Consider the following 26870-nt stretch of genomic DNA (forward strand, 5'->3'; position numbering starts at 1 on the left):
TGTTTTTCACTGCCACTGATCAACAGAGAGACTTTTCTTTAGCCCAAGCAAAAAATGGCCTCACAGAAACTTACAAACAGTTCAAGAACAGCAAGCCTGTAACTGAACTTTTTTAAATCTCAGAAAAGTGGGGAAAAAGGCAAGATTTTTTTGTTTTTTTGTTTTTCCAGAGATAGCAAAGGTTAACAAGTATCAACAAGTTATAACAGTGCAGTAAATGAGAGAATAAAGGAGGATCCGTGTTGTAATGTGCTGAAATGGCAGAGGCGTGGATCTTAATTGATGAGAAGGATAGGCCTCTGTCCAGCATCTCAGTTAAGTATTGTAAAATATGAGGAATGTTTGGAACAAGAGGGGTCAAGGCTTTGAGCCTGGTTCCAGGCGCAGAATCTCTTCCATTTTTCTGAGTAAGCTTTCCTGGTGCTAGGCCTCCTGGCCTCCAAAATGACATCCATAACAGCTTTAGAGAGAAGTGTTGCCTGTTTGACTAATGCATCTGCCATGCAGCCAGGTTTAGTGTCTTGAGCTGACCGTGCAGGATCTGATTGTTTTGCCGAGTCAGAAGGTGTGGAATTTGAGGCAAAATCCATGGTGGACCTTGAGCCAAGTTCCTTAAGATAGGGTACCAGTGCTGGCGTGGCCAGTCTGGAGCAATCAGGATCATCTCTGGTTTTTCTTGTCTGGCTTTTAGGAGTACCTTTGAAAGGAGAGGCAGTGGCGGGAAGACATAAACTTTTAGGTTTTTCCAGCTGAACAGAAGAGCATCCACTTTCCATGCTTGTTTGTGATAAGTCCTTGTGCAAAATTTTTGTAGTTGGCAATTCAGTGGAGAGGCAAAAAGTTCTATGTCTGGGCATCCCCACTTTTGCATTACCATGCTGAAGATTTGTGGATTCAATTTCCATTCGTGAGTATCCATGATATTTCTGCTTAGATCGTCTGCCAGAGTATTTTTCTTTCCTGGCAGGAATTGTGCTTGCAGGTGAACTTGATACGTTAGAGCCGTGTTCCACAAGGTCATGGCTTGCCTGCATAGGGGATAAGAATGAGTGCCTCCTTGCTTGTTTATGTACCACATTACTGTGGTGTTGTCTGTCTTTAGTAGTAATTGTCCTGGATGTAGAAGGTCCTTGAAAGTTGTTAGGGCATTTTGAACAACCAACATCTCTTTTTGATTGATGTGAAGATGCATCTGGTCTGTGGTCCACTTGCCCTGAATGCATTTTCCTGCCATGTGTGCTCCCCAGGCGTAATCCGAAGCATCTGTTGTTACAGTTTGCCTGGCTGTGGGTTGGGTAAAAGGCTGACCCTTGTTTAGGTGACATGCCTGTGCCCACCATCAAAACTCCTGTTGTAGGCAGGGAATCATTGGTATTACTGCTTCTAAACTGTGACAGTGTTGAGTCCAAACACTTTTCAGGTACCATTGTAATTTCCTCATATGCAGTCTGGCATATGGTATTAGTAGTATGCAGGATGCCATGAATCCCAGGGCCTGCAGAATTTTTCTTGCAGGGAGATGGGACTTTCTTGCCAGTAATTGAAAATATTGAGTTAGTTGAACTTATTTGTCTGGCGTGAGGTAAGCCATCTGGGCCATTGTATTTAAGCTGGCACCCAGGAATATAATCTGTTGCAAGGGCACTAGTTTTGACTTCTTTTTGTTTACTGTGTACCTAGAGAAATTAGCAACCTTTTTACAAACGCCAGATGCTGTAGAAGAATGTCCTTTGTCTCTGCTTGAATGAGGCAGTCATCCAGGTATGGATATATTTGAATTCCTTTTTGTCTGCAAAATGCAATTACTGGTGCCAGGCACTTTGTGAAGACACTGGGCGCAGTAGATAAGCCAAAGGGCAGTGCAGAGAATTGGTAGTGCATTGTATCAACTTTGAATCTGAGGTATCTTCTGCAATTTTGTCTGATAGGGACATGCAGGTATGCCTCTTTGAGGTCCAGAGTAACAAGCCAAGCCTTCTTGCCCAGCATGGGTAGAAGCTGTTGTAATGTCAACATTTTGAATTTCGGAATATCCAGGTAAGTATTCAGAATTGAAAGATCTAGTATGGGCCTCCAGGCCTTGTCCTTTCTGGGGACCAGGAAGAGTCTTGAGTAAAATCCTTGTCCTTCTTCCTGTTGTGGTACTTTTTGAATAGCTGTCATGTCCATGAGGGCTGAAATTTGTTTTTGTGCCTCTGCCCATTGATTTTGTGGCAGGTCTGGCATTCCTTTTAACCTTGGTAAAGTATGAAAGTGGAATCTGTAAGATTGAGAGACAATATTCAGGACCGATTTGTCTTGGGTGATTGTTTGCCAGTTTTGAGAAAAAAGTGCTAGTTTTCCCCCTAAGGGGGCTTCCAGAAGGGGCGTGCTTGGCGTACGAAGGGGAAAGTCACTGTGACTGTTTCCTGTAAGGTTGAGACTTGTCCTCACCATCTTTTGGGGTTGAGATGCCCCACTGTCATTGTCTGTTTGAGCCTTGGGGTCAAGATCTGCCTCTTGGGTGTCTGTATCTGCCTCTCTGTGGCCTGTCTGACACTGGAAAGGACCAATTCTTTGTTGGCCAATTTCTGCTAAACCGAGGTGGCTGCACCTGTAAGAAATCCTTGACTGTTTGCATATATTTAGCTTTATCCTCCATTTTCTTTAACACCTCTTCTGCCTAAACACCAAACAAAGTATCATGCTGTAAAGGAGCATCCAATAATTTTGCCTTAATATGTTCAGGTAAACTTTGTTCTTTTAACCAAGCATGTCTTTGAATCACAGAACCTGTAACTGCGGCTCTACAAGAGGCCTCTAAAGAATCAAAACCACAATGCAGAGTATGTTTTCCCACCTGTTCAACTGCATGCAATAAATCCTGCATTTCTTTGCAATCAGGAGCTTCTGAGCTTGCAAGCATTTTCTGTTTTAACTGAGCCATTAAATATTGTTGGTACTTAAGCATGTGAAACTGGCAATTTAAAGCTCTTACTGCTAAAGTTGCAGAAGTGTATACTTTCTTCCCCCATCTATCCAAAGCTCTGGAATCTCTGTCAGAGGGTACTGGATTTTTTGCAATGGAAGCCATAACCCCTTTTGGACCCTGGGAAATAGTTTCTGGATCAGCAGAAGAGTTTTTGTAAAGAAACTTGTGAGAGTCAGGGACTCTATAATACCCATCTGGCTTGGCTGGAGCAGGGGGCAAAGAGTCAGGAGATAAACTGGATTCAGAAAACACATCATCCACAATATCTAACACAGGTGGAATAGCCAGGGGCCTGTGTTGAGGCAATAAGAGGAAATCCCTGAGCCTTTTCTTGGATTCTGAATAATCCTGGCTTTCCCAATGGAAATGCTCTCTCATGGTATGTAAAGTTTCCCCAAAAGAATAATCCTCAGGAGGAGAGGCTGAAGGGATAGATTCTTCAGCATCAGCGTCCTCATGGGGGGGAGAGAGAGTATCCCTGGTCTGAAGAGGAATCAGAGGAAATGGAAACCTGATCAGAGGAGTCATAGTCTGTATCCTGCCTAGGCCTTTTCTCAGGAGGGGGATGGAAACCCCTGATTAGAGTTATGAGGTCTTCGGCCATTTTAAGCATCTGTTTCTTAGGCATGGAGGACTGTCCAGGAGAATGCTGTACTTGTTTCTTTGTCTTTAATGGTACCTTTGTCTTGGCTGTTGTTTTAATGGTAAGTTTTGAAGGTCTGAAAACACCCACAGAAGCCGATGCCTGCTCAGCGGCTCCGGACCCATCTGAGGGATTAGTTTCCATAGGCCCAATACCTTGAGTTTCCAGAGGCCTAGATGTCTCCACATGGGAGTCGGCAGCGGCCTGTGGCTCTGAGGTAGCGGGTATCAGGGACTGCGAAAGCGCCTCACTGAGAACCGGTGAACCGACGACTGGCCTAGAAGAGGTTTCGTCATCGGTTTTGTACCTCGGATGCCTGTCTTTATCCTTGCCTTTGCGTTTTTTCGGTACTGAGGTCATCGGCTGATCCGACGGCATCGTATAATTGAACCTTCGGCCAAAGTAGTGCAAAGCAAAATCAAAACGTCTTTTTATAGTGCGTTTGTTAAATATAGCACAAAACCGACAACTAATGATGTCGTGATCAGGGCCTATGCATGGAATACAGTAAGAGTGGAAGTCCTTACGAGGTATTTGCTTCCCACAAGAAATACAATTATTAACTTTTTCTGACATCGGTCTGAGGCAAGAAAAAAGTTTCCCCAACGGGGTACTTAACTTTATTGAAGACTTCGGATCTGAAATTCGACTTCGAAAAACTCAGGAGTCGGCCGACCGACAGTTGTGAACTGCTTCTGCTTCGGGCACCGCACGGCAAGAAAGACTGAAGAAAATGGCATCTGATGCATCTTATATACTGGCACTGACGTCAGGGAAGAGGTGACAGCAACCAACGCCAGACCAAGACTTTGGAACTCGGGCCGACTGCGGGACAGCCTGATGGCAGGACAACCCAAGTGTAATGACTGCAGCAGTGTAACACCATGAACATCTGTTTGTTTTGTTTCTTGCCAAAACTGGATGAGAGAGCAGAAAAAACAATGGAAAATTTATAGAAGAGCTGAAAATCTGACAGATTCCCTGTATTAACTTACCACTCTCATCATATTTTTTGATAACCTCAGCAGTAGAAAGGACTAAAAGTAAATCTATATCCAAAGGTGAATTTAAAATCTCAATTTTTACATCCTCTGGGAAGTTTTGAAAACTCAGTCAGGCAAACCTCCTCAACACAGTACCAATGACAACAGCCCTGGATGTACTATCTACAGAATCATAAACACACATTATAAACAGTGATTAGTGACTTGAGAAACAGAAGAAACTAAACCACACAAAGCAGATTTTTCCTTACAGGAAGGAACTGCAGAAAAAAATTCCCCATACTTTCACAATTAATCAGAATAAACTTTAACATATGAGCCTGACAATTCAAAATTCTAAAACTTACAGATGCAGAAGCATACACTTTTTCCCAAACTTATCAATTGTTTTACCATCTTTGTCATCAGGGGTAGGAACAGAGTTAATAAAATGCCTTGCAGCAGATAAATTGACTAAAGCTGTAGTTTCCGAGTCAGATCTAGGATGAGAGTGTAGAAATTTGAAAAACTGAGAAACTTTGTGCATTCTAACTGCTTTCTTAGGTGCAACAGGATACTTATCAGGGAAACCACAGGCTGTGATAAACACATTCTCCAATGCAGCAGCACTGGGGGATGGGAGGAGGTTCCAGTTGCAGGTTAGCCGCAGTGGTACAGCGGTAGCATTGTTGCCTCACAGCAAGAGGTTCTCCTGTTCAATTCTTGGCTGGAGTGCTTTCTGTGTGGAGTCTGCATGTCTTCCCCGTGGTCAAGTGGCCTCCGAAAGACATGCGTGGATGGGTGTGCCTTTGCTGAAGGCTGGGCATCGGGCTGGCAACTCGGCGCTGTAAAAATCTACTGCCAGTCATTAGCGGACTGGAGTTCCGCTGTGGCGACCTCTAACCGGGAAAAGCCGAAAAGACAAACAACAACATCTGAGGGACTGAGAAACCTCAGTGTTCTCCAATTGAAAACACTGGCACCTTATGAAATTAGTCTTAGAGAAAGAAAATCCTTAACAGAATAATTCAGATAACATACTAACCTCTCAGTCAGACTCAGAGGAGAAAAAAAACTGCATCTGCCCCATCACATTTCTCTCCAGATTCAGTTTCTTGAATCTCTGCAGGAAAAGAAGAATTATTTTTTCTTTTACCAGAAACTACCTGATGCATTTTTGTGGAGTTGGAGTGGTAGACAGACTTGTGGAATTATTTGGCGGTGTGCCTGTCTCCATGCCTTGGGATTTTTTCTGATGTATACCAATATCCCTAAAGTTGCATGACAGTCAATAAAACACATATTCCTAAGTTAAAATATACTTTATTCAAGAGAAAGGTAAGTTTATACAACAAAAATAATATGTGGAAGTTTTTTTCTCTTAAAGGGAGCTTATCTGCTCAGAAGTGTAATAGCACAAGCTATCCGTTGATCCTTGAAAGCCTGCAGAGGAGCTCCCTCTCTTTGGCAGCAGGAAAGCCCTGAAGGCATGGCACCCAAACTCGTCTTTTAGTCTGTTCATCTCATGCTGCCTAATGGTTTGAGCATATAAAAGGTTCCATGAAGCTGTGGAAGATGGATGGCTGTTGTAGTCTATGCAAGACATAAACCCTACAGCTTAGTCTACTGCAGTAGTGATCAATATGATGAAGATCCTGTGGGACTATGGTACCCTTTAAAATCTGTCAGGCTTTTTTTGGTGCTAGAGGCTGTAAGGTATAATAAAATTCAACAGTAAAAGCATCCTCCAGAGCACCAGTGACAAGAGGTATGGCTGAAGGCATAAAAGTCTCTACCTGTAAATCATCATAACATCTTCTATGAGTATCAGATATTTCTTTTTCTTCCCAATGGAAGAGGTCCTTTATCCTACCTATAGTGTATGAAAATGAAATTTCTTCTGCTGGAGAATCTGAAAAAAAATATTCTCTTCACTCTGTGTCTGTAAGGAGTCATGATAAGACACCTAAGAAGCATAGTTCAGCCCAATCTCTTCAATATCAGGCTGGGATTCAGTATCTGAAGGAGAGAGAGAGGGAGACCTTTTTAGATGAGAAGCAGGGGAAGCATACTGCAGTGACTAAAAGACCTTAAAAAGGCCTTTAGCAAAGGAATACCATTCCAATTTAGATTCTTTTGTAGATGGGGGATGAAGGATGAGAGACACGTTTAGTATGACTTCTATTTTTAAGAGTGTCTAAAGAAAAACCCTGAGTTGTACTACATTTATGTCCTTCAGTATGGGAGTCCTGTATCTCTTCCCTCACAAGCACGTGATGGATACCATCTGGCCCTTCTAAAAAATCACTGGGTTCTCCCTTCTCAGTAGAACGCTTGCATTTGGTCTTACAGGGCATGCCAGATGTCTCACCCTTAGCACCCTTAGGAGCATCACTCTGGGGGGGTCGGAACAAAGACAGACAGAGAAAAAGACAGATGCACTGAAGACTCTGACAAAGCCAGACCACAGTCATCTGTAGAGGGCTGGGGGGAGACAGGGTGAAGTAGAAGGCATTGCAGGATCTTCTCTGTCTTCTTTTTCATAGGAGCCAAAAAAGTGGACACCTGAGGTACTGGCACCAGAGTCCATAATTGTTTTCACGAGGGCCTGAAGCTATTGGCTCTCTACAAACATGTCAAGGGTGCTAAGCTGACTACTGAAAGTTTCTGGGACAAATGATAAACAGATACTGCACAAGCAGACATTGTGCTACTCCCCTAAATAAAACAAACAAGTTGTGTGGGAATCTTTATAAGGAATTTGCCTTCCACGCAGACACTTTTCTTTTCCCCAAAACATAGGCAACAACAAATTACAACATTGTCACAAAAATGGAGGAAAATTCACCAAAGATGTACTTAACTGTCCAAAAGACAAGAACAAGTCAATCACCGAATGACTGAAGATACAGAGAAGATCAAGTCTGCCTGATATCTCCAATGGCAAGAAAGTTTGGAGCACATCTGTTTTTATACCAGCTCACTCTCGAGCTTCCACAGATGTATGGTGCATGTGGAAGGTGGACATTCTATCTTTGGTAGGATACATTCCATATAGCTATATGCTACCGCAACACTGATCTAATAATGAACATCCATTAGAAAACTTGCAGCCATATAGCCTAGAATTCTGAGAAAAACTTGTGGACATGGATTACTCAGCTAGACTGAAAAGGTGTTGATGGTGAAATTAAACCTTTTTTGAGGAAGATATGACCATCATGAAAGAAGTATCCACAAGGATGCCAGAAATGAAGCACCTGAGTGAGGGAAGTAGAGAGATTTCTTCAGGCTTTGATTGAAACCTACCTTTTGAAAGATGTTTATGGTGAAGAAAAACTATGTCTGGTTGTTTTGAGCTGAATCTACTAGAATGAGGAAATCTTCCAGGTAAAGATATATGTGGATTCCCTGAAATCTGCAGATGAAAACTACTGGAGCCAAGTATTTTCTAAATACCCATGAAGCTGTGGAAATTCCAAAGGGAAAGTATGTAAATTAAAATGTAACACAAACACACTTTAAATAAAATCGGAATACTTTTTGAAATGGATTATGATGGTATGAATCCTTGACATCTAGGATTACTGAAAAAGACTGGTATGGAAGAATGACGGATACTGTAAGGTTAACATTTTAAACTTTGACATTTTTTGAAAGTAAAAAAAGCTATATCATTATTCTGCATGTAATTTTCTTCTTCAGTAATAATAAAAAAAAAAACTTTGAGAAAAAAACCCTTTCCCCTGCTTGGAATGGAAAACAGGCTCTATAACACATTCAGATAACGTTTTTGAAAGAATCTGAAGAGACAAGTGTGCTTGATTTTTTTTTTTTTTTTTGGATGGGAGGGGATTCCTGACTTTGGAGATATGTAATCCCACTATAACTTGGCAGGGAAAGAAGCAAACTGCCTCCTCTTTTGTGGGACTAGTGGAATTGGACAGGGAGAAGAAAAGGAGTGCTTAGATAGTCATGTACTGTTTTTAGGTCAGTAAGCCAAAGGGGGCCATTTCCCCTTTTTCCTGGAGTCCCCTTACCATTTCTTTTTATATTTTGATTTTCCTAATTTCTGCTGCTGTGGTTTAAAAGCATTCCAGAAGAAGGATCTGGGGGGTTAGAGATACACATTCTGCTATACTTACGGACTGGTGGCAGAAAAATATGTTTTAGTCCCTGTATTAATTTGCCCCTTTCTTCTAAACATTTTAAGACATCAGCAGAGGAGCTACCAAAAAGGACATCCTTCTCTAAGGAGGCATTGAGAATTTGTGATTTAACATCCTCAGGGAGACTCTGTAACCTAAGCTAGCAAATCAATGCTTTACTCAACCTGTGGCTGAAGCTCAAGAAACTGTATCAACTGTATTACAGAAACACTTGATGGAATGTTTTGTGACATGAAATGCAGCTGAAAACATGTTAGTTTGGGAAGATTTTGAATCTGAATCAGGCAGGTTAGAAATTTGATGCATTTCCGAATACATAGCCAAGGAGGTATTTGGCTATTTGGGTTTGGCAATTTACAGCTCTGAAGGCCAGGGTAAATGAAGTATAGACCTGCTTGCCATACCTATTGAATGTCCCGATATCCTTTTCACTGAGGATGGGTTTGGAAGAGGTAAAGGGTTTGGAAACTGCAACCTTATCCATTGAAATGATAGTAGGATCTGATACAGCATTTCAAAAGAGGTACTTGTGGGACTCTGGTACCTTTTATACAGTGTCCAGCTACTTGGGCGCCAGGGTCTAAGCATCAGGAGAAGAATATGTAGAAGTGCTTCCTTCCACAAAGACCAGTTCAGCTCTTTGAATTTGCCCTTAAAAGGACAGTTTTCCAGACCTTTAAATATTGCTCTTACAAGAGAAGTTGAAAATGCAGCTCTTTGGCTTGTGCCAATGATCACTGCTGTAAGGCTTCCTTCCCAAGTCCTTGTCCACAGGTCACATGATGCCAGTAATCCAGTGAATGATCCACCAAAAAAGGAAAATGTAACAAAGAACACTCCTTTTTTGAAAAACAATAAGAAAGAATGCTTGCTACACATGAGCCTTTTTTAAAGGCAGATGTCACAGTAGGTGCTTTACAAAGACCAAGCAGGTCTTTGCTTTATCACTTCCTTAAAAAACGTATTTCCCTGGCTGCTGCAACCAATCAGGTCTTTGCTTCACTGAAGTGGACCTGATGGAGTGCAGCTTTTAGCCGACGCCACAGACAGCTTACAGGGAAGACCAAAACAAAAAAAAATGGTGGTGCTGCAACAAGGTGGAAAGAGGAACCCGTGGCTGCATGCATGCAAGTTGGTTGCACATTGTCACTGGTGGTCCTTGTATACAGGGAGAGATAATAGGGGACCCACTACAGCCACAGGTTTTGCAGGTGCCAAACACTGGCTGTGAAGACTGAAAGCAGAAACTTGAACTTTGTTAATGATCTTGCCTTGATCTGTGTATTGCTATTCTGCTGACTGCAGTGTTATTACCACTCCCCTTGATCTCTACATTCTGTTATTAGAAACTTAACTCTACTATTTGCAGTTTGGAAATTTGTGTCCTATAGCTGTACACACTCTTGTCTGCACATTTAGTATGCTCAATATTTGTGAACAGTACCATTGCCACTAAGACTTTATGTAAACGTTTTAAATTTCTTATTTCCTGTAAAGTATTTATGCACTCCTTTGCATTTCTATGTAACTTTTGACTTTTATAGTATCTATTTACTTCTTACAGCTGTATGCATTATTTGACTTTTATGAAAATGTATCTGTTTTCCAGCTACTTGGAGTTTTTCTCCCTGGGCCTTTGCTAAAAAAGTACTTGTGTCCAGTCTGACTTTCCCGGTTAACAAATGGAAAATAAAATAAATAAATAAGTGAAACCATCCTTCAAAGCCCCAAGAGCTGGTGGTACTGCCAAGGGCTTGGGGGAATAAATATTAAGAATGTCATAATACCGCTTCTGACTTTCCAAAATCTCTCCTCCTTCCCAATAAAACAAATCTTTCATTTTGGAAATAGTTTCAGAAAATGAAATGTCCTCAACAGGAGAATCATAAGGAATATTTTGCTCAGATTCTGACTCACAAGGAACTGGACAGCTGACCTACCTGAGATGCATAATCTAATTATTCCTCTTCTGTGCCAGAAAGTAACACTAATACTTCTTCTTCAGAAGAAGAGGATAAGAACCTTTTCATCTTGGAATGACAGAACATTAGGGTGGAGGACTGTAAAGATTAAAAACCATTTAGCAAAACTGTACCACTCATACTGAGACCCCTTAATGCTAATTGCGGGATGTTTTTTTATTTTTTTTTTTGAGATTATTCCTTAGGAGTGTCCAGTTTAACAGTTATGGATGAGTCAGACATCTGGATCTCCATGAGGTAGCCTGATACCTCTTCTCTCACCAACGTCCAAAGACCCAAGAATACTGTGTTCTCCCTTCTCAGCAGATGCCTGATGCCAGTCTTAGTATATGTGCCTGACTCCTGATCCTTAGCAGCTTCTCATGGAGCAACAAAAGATGGATCAGGAAACACGGACTGATGGTCTGATTGCTCTGTGATGACCACATGAATAGTAAGTCTCAGAAATGGAAAGCAATGTTTAAGGAAGGGTCCCTTCAGTGCCCCCTTTTTTTTGTCTGAAGGGGATGTCCAACAAAGTGGAGTCAGTAGTCATGGAGGTCTAAGTGAGGTTTTGAAGACAGTTTTCCAAAAAAAAGGTTAAGGCTATTCAGCCAAATATGAATGGTCTTCAGGGTAAATGAAAGACAACACAGCACAAACAGATGTCATGTGATTCTATGACAGAAGACACAGGCCATGTGGGAATATTTGTATGGCATTTGTCTACCACACGCCCATTTCCTCATCTGTTAGGCATGACAGAAAAAAAAAACAAACACAACTTTCCATAAAAAAATAAAGGATAGTCCCCTAAGGGGTACTTATCTGCTCAGAAGAAAGCTGAAATAAAATCCCAACTGCCAAAACTGAAGAGGTACTACAGATGAGACGTCTGACTATACTCTTCAACAGCAACAAAGTTCTGAATTTTGGTGCCCATACTTTCCATTTTATAAAAATATACTCTCCTGCTTCAATGGCCATACAGCGCACTGAGAGGGCACATTAGGCATTTTTACATACTGGTTAAACTTCCCATATAGCTTTATGCTATGTCAACAGTGATCTCATGAAGAACACCATATGGCAGAGATGACTGCCATTAGGAATAGTAATTACCAGCTGATGAAGTTTAAAACCACCAAACCAGTGAGTTTGGACACAGGATTGGGAAAACTATCAATCATGATGATCAAATCCCAGGAGGGAGAGAGATTCTTCAAAGGAGGATGGATATGTAGAACCCATTTAAGGTACTGTTTCACCAGCTGGTGTTAGGCCAGATTTGTCCTTCACACAGTCACAAAGAAGAGAAAAGTACAGTTTTGTACCTACCATAAATGTAGATGTCCGAACTGGATAGCATCTGCAGTCATAACAACTGGGGTTGTCCTGTCGTCAGGCAGCCCTTCAGTCGGCCGGATTCCAAAGTCCGGGTCCAGCTTCGGCTGATGTCGCACTTCACCCGACGTCATCTCTGTTGGTCTTCGGGTATAAAGGCATCAGCCGGCGCCCATCCCTCAGTGTTTCTTGCCCCAGATGCCAGTAGCCCTCTTGAAGTTAAAAATTTTGGATAAATGCCAATGTTTCCAAAAAGATAGTGGTAAACATAAAAAATAAGCATGTATGTACATATATACAACAAATACACCATAAAAGACTCCCCCCACCAGCTAGCTATTAGGAGGGTAAACACCCTAGGAGTACCACAGAGGGGAAGGAGGGATGACTGCAGATGCTATCCAGTTCGGACATCTACATTTATGGTAGGTACAAAACTGTACTATGTCCTTCATGGATGCATCTGCAGTCATAACAACTGGGTAGAATACCATAGCCAACTAGCTAAGGAGGAAGAAACTAGATTATGGTGTGTTTAGGATCCCTTGCAGTACAGCAGTGGCAAACCCTGCTCGGGATCTGGAATATAGAGGCAAATTATAATGCTTGGCAAATGTATGCACGGAGGTCCAAGTAGCCGCCTCAATAATGTCTTTGGTTGCCACTCCTCGTAAAAAGGCTGTGGTAGTGGCTGTTGCCCTTGTAGAATGAGGTCTTATGTTCTGTGGAATTGGTTTTCCATGGAAGGAGTAACAGAATCGTATGCAATTTCCTATCCATTTGGAGATTGTCTGTTTGGGAATAGCTTTCCTTCCTTCCTGTTGCATAGGCTACAAAAAGCTGATCAGTTTTTCTGCTACTTTTGTTCTGTCCAGGTAGTAAGCGTAGCTGTCTATGTACATCCAAGGTATGCAGTATTCTTTCCCTCTGTTTTGTGGGTTGGGAAAGAAGGTAGGTGGATTGCCTGGTTTAAAGACACTCTGGATACCACCTTAGGCATAAATGTAGGATTAGTCCTCATGGACACTCTATCTTGATGGAAGATTAGGAAGGGTTGTACTGCCATTAGGGCCTGAGTTCAGAAACCCTCCTGGCTGATGTTATTGCCAGTAGGAAGGCGGTTTTCCACGATAGATGCTGTAGGTCTGCTGTTGCTGCTGGCTCAAAGGGTGCTAGTGTCAACTTTTCTAGCACAAAGTTCAAGTCCCAAGCTGGTAATGGTGGTTTCCTTGGAGGTTTACATTCTTGATTCCTCTGAGGAACTGTCTGAGTAATGGGTGTGAAAAAACAGGTGGATCAAAGCTGTATTCTGCTGATATAGCTGATGCATGTATCTTGATGGAGGAGTAGGACAGGCCTGAATGTAGAAGTTCTGCCAGATACTCCAGAATGTTAGGCATATCTATGTTTGACACATCTTTTCCTCTTTCAGTACTCAAATGACAAACCTTTTCCATTTTCCTGCATAGTTCCTTCTTGTTGAAGGTCTGCAGGCTTCAAGAATAATGTCTTTAACTCTTTGGGAAAGTTCTGGATTAGCTGCTGCTATGTGATGTTCCATGCAGTCAGTTGCAACGTTTTAGGTTTGGATGCATGATGCTGTAGTTGTTCTGAGTTAACATCAAAGGCATCAGTATTGGCCACATATTGTTCTGAGACATGCTCCTCAGCAGTGGGTACCAGTGTTGTCTTGGCCAGTTTGGAGCTATTAGGATTATCCTTGGACGGTCTTCCTTGATTTTTAGTAATACCTTGTGTATCAAGGGAAGAGGTGGGAATGCATATGCTGTTAGGCCTTTCCAGCTGAAGGAGAGCGAATCCAGTTTCCATGCTAGTGGGTGGAATGTCCTTGTGCAGAACTTTTGAGCTGGTGATTGAGAGGGAAGCAAATAGATCTATCTGAGGCATTCCCCATTTCTTTGAGATGGTCTTGAAGATGTCCGGGTGTAGCATCCATTCGTGGGCATCCGATGTGGTTCTGCTTAATATGTCTGCTAGAGTATTTTCTTTTCCGGTACAAATATTGCCTGTAACTGGATGTTGTAGCTGAGTGCCAGGTTCCACAGCTCCAAAGTCATTCTGCATAGGGGTATGAATGAGTGCCTCCCTGTTTGTTGATGTACCACATGACTGTGGTGTTGTCTGTCCTTATCATCAACTGGCCCTCTTTGAGAAATGGTCTGAAGTTTTGGATTGCCAGTTTTACTGCCAGCATTTCTTTTAGGTTGATGTGCAGGTGAAGATGATCCTCGTCCACAATCCCATTTGTCCAGCATATGGGCCCCCATCCTAGGTCTGAAGCGTCTGTTGTGATGGTCTGGCTTGCTTGACATCTGCGAAAGGGTAGCCCTGGGTTTGACTGGCATGCTTGAGCCCACCATAGGAACTCCTGTTTTAAGCATGGAATTAGTGGGATTTCTGTTTCTAGGCTGTGCCTGTGTTGGGACCATAAATTCTTTAGGTACCACTGTAGTTTTCTCATATGTAGTCTGGCAAGTGGGACCAAGATTATGCATGATGCCATGAAGCCCAAGGCCTGCAGTACTTTTCTTGCTGTTAACTTGTTCTGTTTTGTTAGTGCCAAGAAGTAAAGAGGGAGTTCTCTTTGTTTTTCTGCAGTTAGGAAAGCCATTTGTTTTACTGTGTCCAATTCAGCCCAAGAAAGTCCTTGTCTGGGATGGTATCAGCTTTGATTTTTGTAAATTGACTGTGTATCCCAGTGCTTGTAGCAAGTAAATGACCCTTTGTAAATCTGTTGTCAGCTTGCTTTTGTTGTCCCCTTGTAGCAGGCAGTCGTCCAGGTATGGGTAAATTTGAATTCCCTGTAGTCTGCAGTGGGCGATTACTGATGCCAGGCATTTTGTGAATACTCTGGGCGCAGTAGATAAGCCAAAGGGCAATGCTGAGAATTGATAATGCTCTGATCCTGCAAGAAATCTGAGGTATCTTCTGCAGATTGGTCGAATGGGGACGTGCAGGTATGCATGGGGACGTGCAGGTATGCCTCCTTGAGATCTAGAGTTACCAGCCAACACTCCTTGCCCAGCATGGGAAGAAGTTGCTGTAGGGTCAGCATTTTGAATTTTGGGACAATGATGTATGTATTTAAGGTGGACAGGTCGAGAATAGGTCTCCAACTTTTTTCCTTTCTTGGAACTAGGAATAGTCTTGAGTAGAATCCCTTTCCTTGTTCTGTTGTTGGCACTCTTTCCACAGCTCTCATGTTTGCTAACTGCATTATCTGTTGTAGAGCCTCTGTTTTTGATTTGGAGGTAGATTTGGCATTCCTCTTTTGACTGGTAAAGTGTGGAAGTGGAACCGGTAACCTTGATCTATGGTTTGTAAAATCCACTTGTCTTTTGTGATATAGTGCCAGTTCTTTGAAAATAAGGTTAATTTGCCGCCTAATGGAGCTGCTATTTGTTCGCTGGTTTAGAGTTAAGTCACTGTGGCTGTGTTGTTGTAGTGGCAGTGGTTGTGTCTGTGCCTCTGTTGTTACCTTGCCACTGTCGTCCTCTGTAGGCACCTCCTCTGGATTGGTTTCTGCCTCTGGAACGTCTATTCGTGCGCCTTTGGGGTCTTGTGGAGTCAGGAAAGGACCAATTTTGGCAGGCCAGTTCCTGCTAAACCTTGGGGTTGGACCTGCAAGAAATCTTTAACCGTTTGAACAGATTTTGCCTTTTCTTCCATTTTCTTCATTACCTGCTGGGCAGGTGTACCAAACAAGCTGGTCTTATCCATAGGAGCATCTAATAACTTAGCTTTAACATGATCCAGCCATGCATGCCTTCTTATCACTGTGCCAGTCATGGCTGATCTAAATGAAGCCTCCAGTGCATCATAGCCACATTTTAAGGAATGGTTACTAACCTGTTGTATGTTATTTACCATTTCTAATACATATTTCTTATCAATTGATTCATCAAAGGATAGCTTTTTTGTTAACTGATCAAGCATAAACTCTTGGTATTGTATCATGTGAAACTGACAGTTTAAAGCTCTAGCTGAGAGAGTAGCTGAAGTGTAAACCTTTTTGCCCCATCTGTCTAAAGACCTGGCTTCCCTTTCAGAAGGAATAGGGTTTTTAGCTGTGGTGCATGACTACTGCCTTGGGACCCTGGGATATAGTTTGGGGTCTGCAAGTGGGGCCTTGTAAAGGTGGTGATGAGTGTCTGGTACCCTGTAAAATCTGTCTGGTTTGGCAGGGGCTGGAGGTAAAGAATCTGGTGCAGAGCAGACATCATTGAAGGCATCATCCACTACAGAGAGCACAGGAGGTATAGCTAAGGGCCTGTGTTGTGGAAGGTGCAGAAAGGTTCTAAGTCTTTTCTGGAGTCTGAGAAATCCTGCTGCTGCCATTGGAACTGCTCTCATGGCATGTAAGGTTTCCCCAAAGGAAAATTCTTCTGGTGGGGAGGCAGCTGGAATGGATTCTTCTGCATCTGAGTCTTCAAAATTGGAGAAAGGAGCCTCTGGCTGGTCTGTTATGTCTGATTCATCAGCAGAATCATCAGAGGACACAGGCTCGGGGCTCTGCCCTAGGTCTCTTCTCTGGGGGCTGAGAGGCCCTGTCTGGGTGAGATTGAGATCCCTAATTAATGAAATTAAATCTTCTGCCAGAGTAAGCATTTGTGAACTAGAAGAGGGCCGGGTTGTAGGGGGTTTAGCAGGCACTGTTCTAGTAGTTTTGGTTGCTTTGGCCCTGGCAAAGGCCTTAATGGACATGGCTGCTGGAGGCCTAGCAGCACCACGTGCTGGCGCAGACACATCCAAGGGAATGGTGTCTGATAAGTCAGTGGCAACCACCGCAGTGGATAAAATTTCTGAGGCCGATTCAAGAGAAGTAGCAGGGGCCTCAGTGGTAGTGATAGATTCTGCTGTATTTTGATCAGTTTTCTCGGTTTCCGAAACCGAGACACTCGATTTGCTTAACCATGGTTTCGGCGAAACTGTCGGTCTTTATCTTTCGTTTTTGGCAGTTTGGGTAGTCGGAGGATCCGGCGGCATAATATAAATCAGAACCGAAAAACTGTTCAGCAAACTCCGACCGGCGCCTAAGCGTTCGGTTGAAAGAAGCACAGGCGAACAGGCTGCTGGGCTGGGCCTAAACAAGGCAGACAGTAAGGTGGAAATCCTTATGAGGTATTTGTTTCCCACAGGTTAAACAATTATTAACTTTTTCTGACATCGGCTGAGGCAAGAAAGAGTCCCCAACGGGTACTTAGCTTTAGAAGTCTTGGTATTCGCAAGTAATCTCTGGATCCGACCGATCGGCACTTGCGATCACCTTCTGCTTGCGAAGCCACGCGGCAAGAAAGACTGAGGAAAATGGCGTCGGCGGATGCCTTTATAGCCGGAGACCAACAGAGATGACGTCGGGTGAAGTGCGACATCAGCCGAAGCCGGACCCGGACTTTGGAATTCGGCCGACTGAAGGGCTGCCTGACGACAGGACAACCCCAGTTGTTATGACTGCAGATGCATCCATGAAGGACATCAGCTAGCACACGCACTCTTAACTATGGAAAAAGTGAGACAATCACACACTTGCCTGAGATACAGAAACACTATGTGCATCTTAACTGAGAAGGAGCAGGGGATATCTATACCTCCATCCATGTGAAGATAATCTTCAACCAAACAAAAGTATATCTATTGGCTGGTAGCTTTCCTGGCACTTTCAATCACATATGAATGCTAGCCTGGAGGTCTGGAGAGATCAGAGGGTCTACAGCAGGAAGACTCACTCAGAGGTGGAACCAGTTGTTGCCCCTGCCATGGGAAACATCAACAGCTTGAAGACAGAGCACTTCTTGCACCATCAGGGACCTGAAAGCCTGAAACAACATCCTTCTCAGCCATAAAGGGCAAAGAGGATGTTTTCAATTCAAATTTATTATGGTACTTAATTATAAATGTTTTAAAATTCCTGTTTATTCAAGTACTTAAAACAAGTACTTCAATACATAACATGAATAAGATACAGGAAGTGCTATCAGATAAATAAAAAATATATAGATAGTATTACATAACAACCAGTACACTCATCATCTTTCGGCTTATCCCAGTCAAGGGTCGCCACAGCGCAACAGCGGTCTGCAGAACGATTTGCAGTGGAGATTTATGGTGCTAAGTTGCCAGCCCAGCGCCCAACCTTCCACAGAAGGCACACACACACACACACACACACACACACACACACACACACACACACACACACACACACACACACCCACCCTCACACCTAGGGCCAATTGAGAGTGTCCAATCCACCTACAGCATGTCTTTGGGATGTGGGAGGAAACCCACGCGACCATACGGAGGACATGCAGACTCCACACAGAAGGCACCCCAGCTGAGAATCAAACCAGAGAACCTCTTACTGTGAGGCGGCAACGCTAGCCGCTGCACCACTGCGGCCACACTAGTACACTACATGTAATATACCACAGGGTAGGTACAACTGTATGTCAAAAGGGATCATTTATTTAGCCCTATGTCAACCTGCAAAAAGTTTCTATGTTGGAAAGACTGAACACATGTTAAAAGACACAATTTACGAACATTTATATTAAATATGGAACAAAAGTAATGCATTGTCTAAGCGCATCTATATCACGTTATCAAAAGTTTACTTAATCGGATTAATAAAGGTCGAACTTTATTGATCGATTAAGTAAAACATCGAATAACTTAAAAAAAAAAAAAAAAAAAAACTAAATGGCGTAGGCAGGGGGCAAGCCCCCCTGCACTCCCCACACCACCCCTACTTAAATATACCAACTCCGAGACCGCACTACATTGAGGTAAACGGAAATCTCCCCTTACGGAGATTTCTGTTTACTTGCACGATGTTCTTCACTTTCGATATTGTCGTGCCGACAATATCAGACTCGACATTGTCAGCTTACAACAACCTAAAGTAGACCCGTCTAAGCACTTTATGTTTTGCCTGGAACATGAATTCAAATTTACAGTGCTTGAACTGGTAGAATCGAATCATGGGGGGGGACACTGGGGGATGCTGCTGGAAAAGAAAGAGTTAATATGACAGCTTCAATTTAATACAAGCAGCAGCCCGAGTCTGAATGAACTTTCTTCTGTTACTTGTTTGCTTAAACTTACAGCCTATCCATGACAAATGTGTTTATTTTTTGAAGTGTATTGACAGTTTTGGTAATGATTGTTAAAAAATTGTTTTTAATTTAGATGCCTTTTACTTATATGCCTCTGAGATTAGGCAGTTTTAGTTTCTTTTACAACATTAGTTAAATGGCACATTGTAACTTTAAGAAAACAACTACTGGTCATGTGACTTCAGAGAGTGGATTTTAAATACTCTGCTCTTGTGTGTTTTTTATCTGAAGACTTTTCATTCTGTAAAGCCGAAAGCGCTTACCTGTTTATATCAAACTCTGTGTGTCTTGCAGTGGCTTCTGTGCCTTCTTGGATGTTTCAAAATGTTTTTAAAAGTTTGTTTTTTTCTATCTTTTACAAGTACAGTAAACTCTTGGTTAACCGGCACCCATGGGGATTGGTAGATGCCGTACAACTGTAGGTTCTGGTTGCTTGAGAGTTACAATTAAAAATAGGCCTGACTAATACCGTACCCTATACTATTTGTTTGGTTTGACTTAGTTGGGGAGAGAGGGAATTTATTCTCATCTTCCTTTTTAAAACTCTAAACTCTAAAAACATATGGTATATTTCTGCAGATGGGGCAGAAAGTGTAACACATGAAAATTGTACTATATTTCTTCAAAATTTTTTTCTGGCTGCTTTAGAGTTCTGGTTGCTTGAGTTCTGGTTAACTGAGAGTTTACTGTACATGCCAGAAAGTAACTATCATGACTAGCACCATCATACATGCATAGTGCAATAGCATGACTCTCTGGAGAGCCACCATCCAAAACTGGATATACAGGATGTGCTTATGAAATCATGGAGGTCCATGATGAGACAGAATCCTTCCTTCTCATTCAGAATTAAGAAGAGGTCACACAGTCTGAGTTCAGGGAGGAGCTGTTTATAATTATCTGTTTCTGGTTTTCACTTTGGAATATTATACGGTTTGTTGCAATTTTTACAATGGTAATTCTATTATTAGGGTTGACACATCAAACATTTGCTTGTGCATGACTGTTTGGCTAAGGGTCTTCTCCCTCAAGGAGGAGTTCAGGCAGGTCATCCTGGATGCACCCTTCAGGGAAGAGGTCCTCTTCATCTAGTACTTCAGAGCTTGGTGGCTAAAATACAGAAGAGGTAACAAGCCTTCACTGTTATGGAGGATTTCTATGACTCGTCTGCATCTTCCACCATCTTTTAGGCCCATCCAAACCCGAAAAGAAGAACCCCCCCTGTCAAACTGAAGAGGTCCTTAAGCATCAAATGGTCATCCTTCTTATTCCTTCCAAGATGCCATGCACTCTTAACTATGGAAAAAGTGAAACAATCATACACTTGCCTGAGATACAGGAACACTATGTGCATCTGAGACAGCAGGGGATCTCTATTCCCTCCACCCATGTGAAGATTACCTTTAACTTGACAAGAGTACATCTGTTGGATGGAAGCTTTCCTGGAACTTTCAATCACATATGAATGCTAGCCTGGAGGTCTGGAAGGATCAGAGAGTCTACAGCAGGAAGACTCATGCAGAAGTGGAACCAGTTGTTGCCCCTGCCATGGGAATCAACAGCTTGAAGAGAGAGCACTTCTTGCACCACCAGGGAAATGAAAGACTGAAACAACATCCTTTTCAGCCATAAAAATGCAAAGAGGATGTTTTCAATTCAAATTTATTAAGGTGCTTAGTTATAAATGTTTTAAAATTCATATTTATTCACGTACTTAAGTATTTCAACACATAAAATTAATAAGATATGGGAAGTGCTATGAGATAAATAAAAAATATATTGACAGCATTACATACACACCAGTACACTACAAGTAATATGTTACAGGGTAGGTACAATTCTATGTCAAAAGGGGTCATTTACTTAGCCCTGTGTCAAGGCTGCAAAAGTTTCTATGTTGGAAAGACTGAACATATGTTAAGACACACTTTAGGAACATTTATATGCAAAATGGAACAAAAGCAAAACTAATGCATTGTATAAACACCTTATGTTTTGCCCAGAACATAAACTGAAATTAACAGTGCTTGAACCAGTAGAATTGGTTGCTGCTTGAAAAGAAAGAGTTAATGTGGCAGCTTCATTTTAATGCAAGTAGCAGCCCACGTCTGAATGAACTTTCTTCTAATCACTTGTTTGTTTAAACTTAAAGCCTATCAATGATAAATGTGTTTAATTTTTGATGATGTAGGACATGTATTGACAGTTTTAGTAATGACAGTTAAAAATTGCTTTTATTTAGATGTCTTTTACTTATATGACTCTGGGATCAAGCAGTTTTAGTTTCTTTTATAACATTAGTTAAATGGTACATTGTAACTTTAAAAAACAATTACTAGTCACGTGACTTCATAGAATGGATTTTAAATACTTTGCTCTTGTGTGTGTTTTTTTTATCAGAAGAAGTCTTTTTATTGTGTAAAGACAAAAACACTTACCTGTTTATACTTTACATTAAACTCTGTGTGTCTTGTAGTGGCTTCTGTATCTTCTTGGATGTTTTTAAATGTTTTTAAAACTTTGTTTTTTATTTCTTCATATATATATATATATATATATATGTATATATATATATATATATATATATATATATATATATATATATATATATGTGCCAAAAAATAACAATCATGATTAGCATCATCACTCAGGCACAATGCAATAGCATGACTCTCTGGGGAGTCACCATCCAAAACTGGATATACATGACTTGCTCGTGAAATCACGGTGGTCCAAGATGAGACAGAATCCTTCCTTCTCATTCAGAATAAAGAAGAGGTCACACAGTCTGAGTTCACAATGAGGAGCTGTTTATGATTATCTGTCTCTGGTTTTCACTTTGGAATATTATATTTTTTGTTGCAATTTTGATAATGCTAATGCTATTATTAGGGTTGACGCATCAAGCAATTGCCTGTGCACAATTGTTTAGCTAAGGGTCTTCTCCCTCAAGGAGGAGTTCAGGAAGGTCATCCTCTTCATCCAGCCCTGTCAGAGCTTGGTGGATAAAATACAGCAGAGGAAACAAGCCTTCACTGTTCTGGAAGATTTCTATGGCTCGTCTGTGTCTTCCACTACGTTTTAGGCCCACCCAAAACCCAGAAGAAGAACCCCCCCTGTCAAAATGAAGAGGCCCTTAAGCATCAAATGGCCATCCTTCTTATTCTTTCCAAGATAATAATTCAAGCATTTCTGGGAGAAAGGAATATGATTCACGGGCCAGTCATTGGTGGACTTTATGAGCTCTCAAAGCTTCTCCGGAAGAATGGTCAAATGGAGAGGGAAGCTGTACAACGGAGATTTCAATATCTGTACCTTTTCATAGAAAATTTCCTCTGGGTCCTCTGACTCAAAGAGGTAAATTATAGGGAGACTACACTCCTCTTCCTCCTCAGCTCTAGAGTATGAATAGCATCAAGCTTGGACAGCTGTCGGCTGCTCACAGGCTGACTGGATACTGGTGCTCACAGACATGCAAGCCTTGTGGCAGGAGATCTTATAGTCCTACACCAATCTCAGGCCATGACCCCTAAGTTTTCAAACTCCCTCTACAAACACCCTAGACAAGATTGCTCAACCAGAACTGGTTAAGAGGAAAATACATCAAGTTGCACAGAAGGAAATAAGCATTTTTTTGTATTTGCTAGGGAGCAAGCCCCCCACCCCACATTCCAAGCCCCTCATTACATAAACCAAACTTATGGCAGCACAAGAGTGGTGAAATAATAAAATCCCTCACTGAAGTACTTAGCCACCTTGTGCAAACAGCAATCCCACAATTCCACAAGAGTAAATTCAACTAGTGGTGTTAGGGAAGTTAGAATCTGATCAACTTCATAATGATCATATGAACAGATGTACAATCTCACCTATTACAACATGGCACATCACACCTGAACTAAGTGTCTGAAATCTAGAGCCTGAACTATGCAGTCTTTTCTTGGAGGAGGACCACTAAGCCTTGCAGAAACCAGGAAGAAGACCTGGGGAAAAGATTCCACTGTCATGAATGTGATCACCAAGCTCCACCTCCTCAGCAGCAGGTCATTCACCAGCATGCACTAACTGTTCTGTTGGAAGCTGAATAGTGTTAACATCCATGATATGCTCCTAAGGGGATTGTGATAGTGGCACCTTTCCCAGGTTCCTAGTTATCAAATGAAGCAAAGGAGAAGTGCTAACCCAAACCTATGGCACTTAAGTGCTTCATGTTATATTCCTTTCCCAAGTAGTGCAGATGGTAGCATGACTGCCCACCAGTGGCTGATTTCCTGACACTAAATTTGGGGAGGCCAAAGACATTGAAAACTCTTGTCTCTCAAGTTAAAAATTTTATTTTTGACTCTATGTTTGGGGATTTCAGTTTTCTCAACATGCTGCAAGAATGCTGTCAGAACAGTAAAATCTGTGGGTGGAAGCCTTATGCCAAAGAAAATGATAGACCAGAGTTATTTACACCTACACCAAGTATACACTAAGTGTACATGGTCTGTATTCAAAAACATCCCTACCATATTTTTTGTGCTTATAATCACTCAGAAATATTATGCTACGTGTACGTGTAGTCTACACTTTGTGGTAACCTCAATGAATCCCCCTCGATAATTAAGGCTGCAAGAAAATCAGAAGTGTAGGTGTTAATGAATCCCAGGCAAAGTCTCTAGTTTTTGCTATGTTATTGGCATCTGCAAACAAGTACAACAGTTTGCTGGCAGATAATCAAATATTCAGTACAGACAGTGCCACTACAGTTCTCGGTATCCAGAAAAACAGTTATGCCTTTAGTTCTTATGACATTGAACACAGAGCATAACTGAATGGCAGGATAAAGATTTGAACTAAGTGAGTGACAGAAATTAGCTTGGGGGAGTCTTGGGTACAAGGTATACTCCCCTTGTGCAATACACAAAAGGACAAATGACTATTTCACAGAAAAAAAATCAGCAGAAATGAAGAAAGGATAATACCAGCGACAGACCCATGAAAGAGGGTCCTGATGTTAAAACATAAGACATTAACTAAACCTAAAACATTTCAAAGGGTTACATACAGGAAGTAATGCACTTGACCAAACAAAATGCTTATGCAACAAAAGGTATTCGGTGAGGCGGAAGGATTAGATCAATGAGAAATGTAAGGAATCATGTCCTCAGAGAACTGAGGAGAAGGCTCAAAAAGTCTCTAAAAAGAGGTAGCAAGTGAGTTCCCAAGTGAACATGACAGACACAAAAGAACAACAGTTAAAGGTAGGCGGTGAAGAAAGTGATAAAGCAAAAGACAGGTGGTTTGAAGCAGATTATGAAATGTGCACCACACAGTGGGTAGACTGAACCTCATTACCTGCCAGTGTTTGTAGCCAGAAAAATGATCAATACAAAAGCACAGAGAAGGAAATCACTTTCAGCTGAGAAAGTTAATTTCATCTAAATATCAAAAAGGGTCATTCTAAGAGAACAACCCCCCGCCAAAAAAACACGCAGTGTGGTATTTTCCTGCATCCCCACTACTTATTTAACTAACTCAAGGGTGCCTGCATCTTAGAGAGAAGGGAAAATTCTTCTGAACAGTAATTCTATTCAATACATTTTATACTGCTAGTACAATGTTGGCATTCAACAAGTCAGACCTTGGCAAAGTGTCTAACATCCGTTTCTATACATAGTTGCAACTCAGCTAGGAAAATAATATATAGAATAAAATCTGGATGTAATCTACTCTTTGCTTTCTAAGTTTACTACATTGCCTTTCCAGAAGAGAATCCTGCTAATAACAATCGTCCATTACCATGTCCCATATTGAACAAAGGGGCAATAAAGCATTGGTATTTCATGACACAATGCTAACCCTTATTCTAATGATCTATTAGGCAGGAAGAGCAAGTTGTCTAGTTCGGAGACTAAGCAAATTCCACCATCCTTGCTACTGCACTGCTTCATATCCATTTTTTTGCATGCAAAATACATGCCAACTCTAAACGGAAGCACAGGAATATGTCAGAAGAAAGCTTATCCAGCATCCACTCTCATTCAGGATACACACTGCACTATTAGTTACCTCAACTATGCAAAAGCAATGGCTAATGGACTAGTGCAGGGGTCTGCAACCTTCACTATCAAAAGAGCCATTTTTGGCCCCTCTCCCACCAAATAAAATTCATCAGGAGACACAAAAACCTATTTGACCCCTAAAATGAAGATAACACAGTGCGTATAAAGTTTTATATATAGTTCTTATTGCTAAATATAAGAGAATTAAGTTTATAAAAGCAATATTTAAATTCAGTTTATGAGCAATATTTAAAATCTGTTACTACTTTTATTCCCCTTTATTTGTGGCTCTGTCCAGATTTCTTGTGCTTAGACTTTGAGAGGTATGAGAGGTATGGAAACCTTTCAAGAGATGCTGCTGTGCCAGGGGATCGCTCGATCATTCTCATTTTGTGTGGAATGCATGGCAACAGAAACCGTGTTATTTTAACAAGTTTCTAAGAGCAATATTTAAAGTCTGTCACTTGATCACTGTGTGTGTGTTTGTGTGTGTGTGTGTGTGTGTGTGTGTGTGTGTGTGTGTGTGTGTGTGTGTGTGTGTGTGTGTGTGTGTGTGTGTGTGTTTGTGGCCATTATTTTTCAAAGCTACAGGGAGCCACTGCAGATTGGTGAAAGAGCCACATGCGTCTCTAGAGCCGCAGGCTGCAGACCCCTGGACTAGTGATTCTGACTCAGTGAAGGAAATTACACAGTGAACAGATTTTACCTTCTCATGAAGTGCACTACAGTTTAACTGGGACATGAATTCTCTCTCTCACCAATGAGTTCCAGTGCTGTACTGAAACACTAATCTACTATCAGTTCTAAAATATCATTTAGCCATTTTTCGTACTACTGTTCTGTACAGCACTTAATTTTCTTCTTGTTTTGAAGTATTCTTTTCTGCAAATAAAATACCTGAGCCACACACCTTTAAAAATGGTATTCCCTTTAACTTTGGGTGGCACTACTACAGAAGTGCTAAAGTCAGTCAATGTACTGCAAATACATCACCATGCAGTACATCTTAAAACCATCCCAATAACCTGCATCAGTGCAGAAATCGAAAGGCAAAAGAGCTCATATTTATACAGTGGCATTATTTTAAAAAAGTAAACCATATATTTTTAAAAATAATGGTAGGACAGCAATACTGTATGGCAGAGTCATTGATAATTTTTACTTTTACTCAGTGAGGGCAACATGTTTTCTTGGGCTATGCCCTCATGACCAAACAACATACCAACTGCCTGCCATTATGTACTGCCTAAATACACAGCAGAACACTCTTGTCACTGTCCCCAACATATCCCGCTACACCTAGTCTTAAGTTTGCTCAAATTCAGTTTCCCAGCACTGTCAAATGAAGCATACCAAAAACACAAATGAGCCATGAAGTTCAAACTCATTAATTCAATGTTTTGCTGAAGGAATACCATTCCCTAAACTACCACTAATCAGAATCAACAAAATACTAAAGAAGTCAAATGTAAAAAAAATTACCTCTTATCCCCACTGCTTAGTCCAGATGGTAGTTGAAGGTACAAGTAAAGTTTGTCAACGTCTGAGAACTTCTGTACATCTTGCTGTCATTAAGAGAAACAAATGAGAATTTAATTACAACAACAAAAGCAAAG

The 26870-nt window shown here is 41.5% G+C and overlaps 1 protein-coding gene across 2 annotated transcripts in view; it reads right to left on the reverse strand.

The window, feature by feature from the left end:
• RFX5 (regulatory factor X5) overlaps positions 1–26870 on the reverse strand; it is a 654045-nt gene that overhangs the window by 370658 nt on the left and 256517 nt on the right. For both annotated transcript variants that reach the window (XM_044080629.1, XM_044080628.1), the window contains exon 4: positions 26737–26819. In XM_044080629.1, coding sequence (XP_043936564.1) covers positions 26737–26819 — 83 coding nt within the window. The remainder of the gene's footprint in view (positions 1–26736; positions 26820–26870) is intronic.

This window comes from Protopterus annectens, chromosome 8.part0 (genome assembly GCF_019279795.1).
Source record: "Protopterus annectens isolate FY-2018-M chromosome 8.part0, PAN1.0, whole genome shotgun sequence".
NCBI classification, from domain to species: Eukaryota; Metazoa; Chordata; order Ceratodontiformes; family Protopteridae; genus Protopterus; species Protopterus annectens.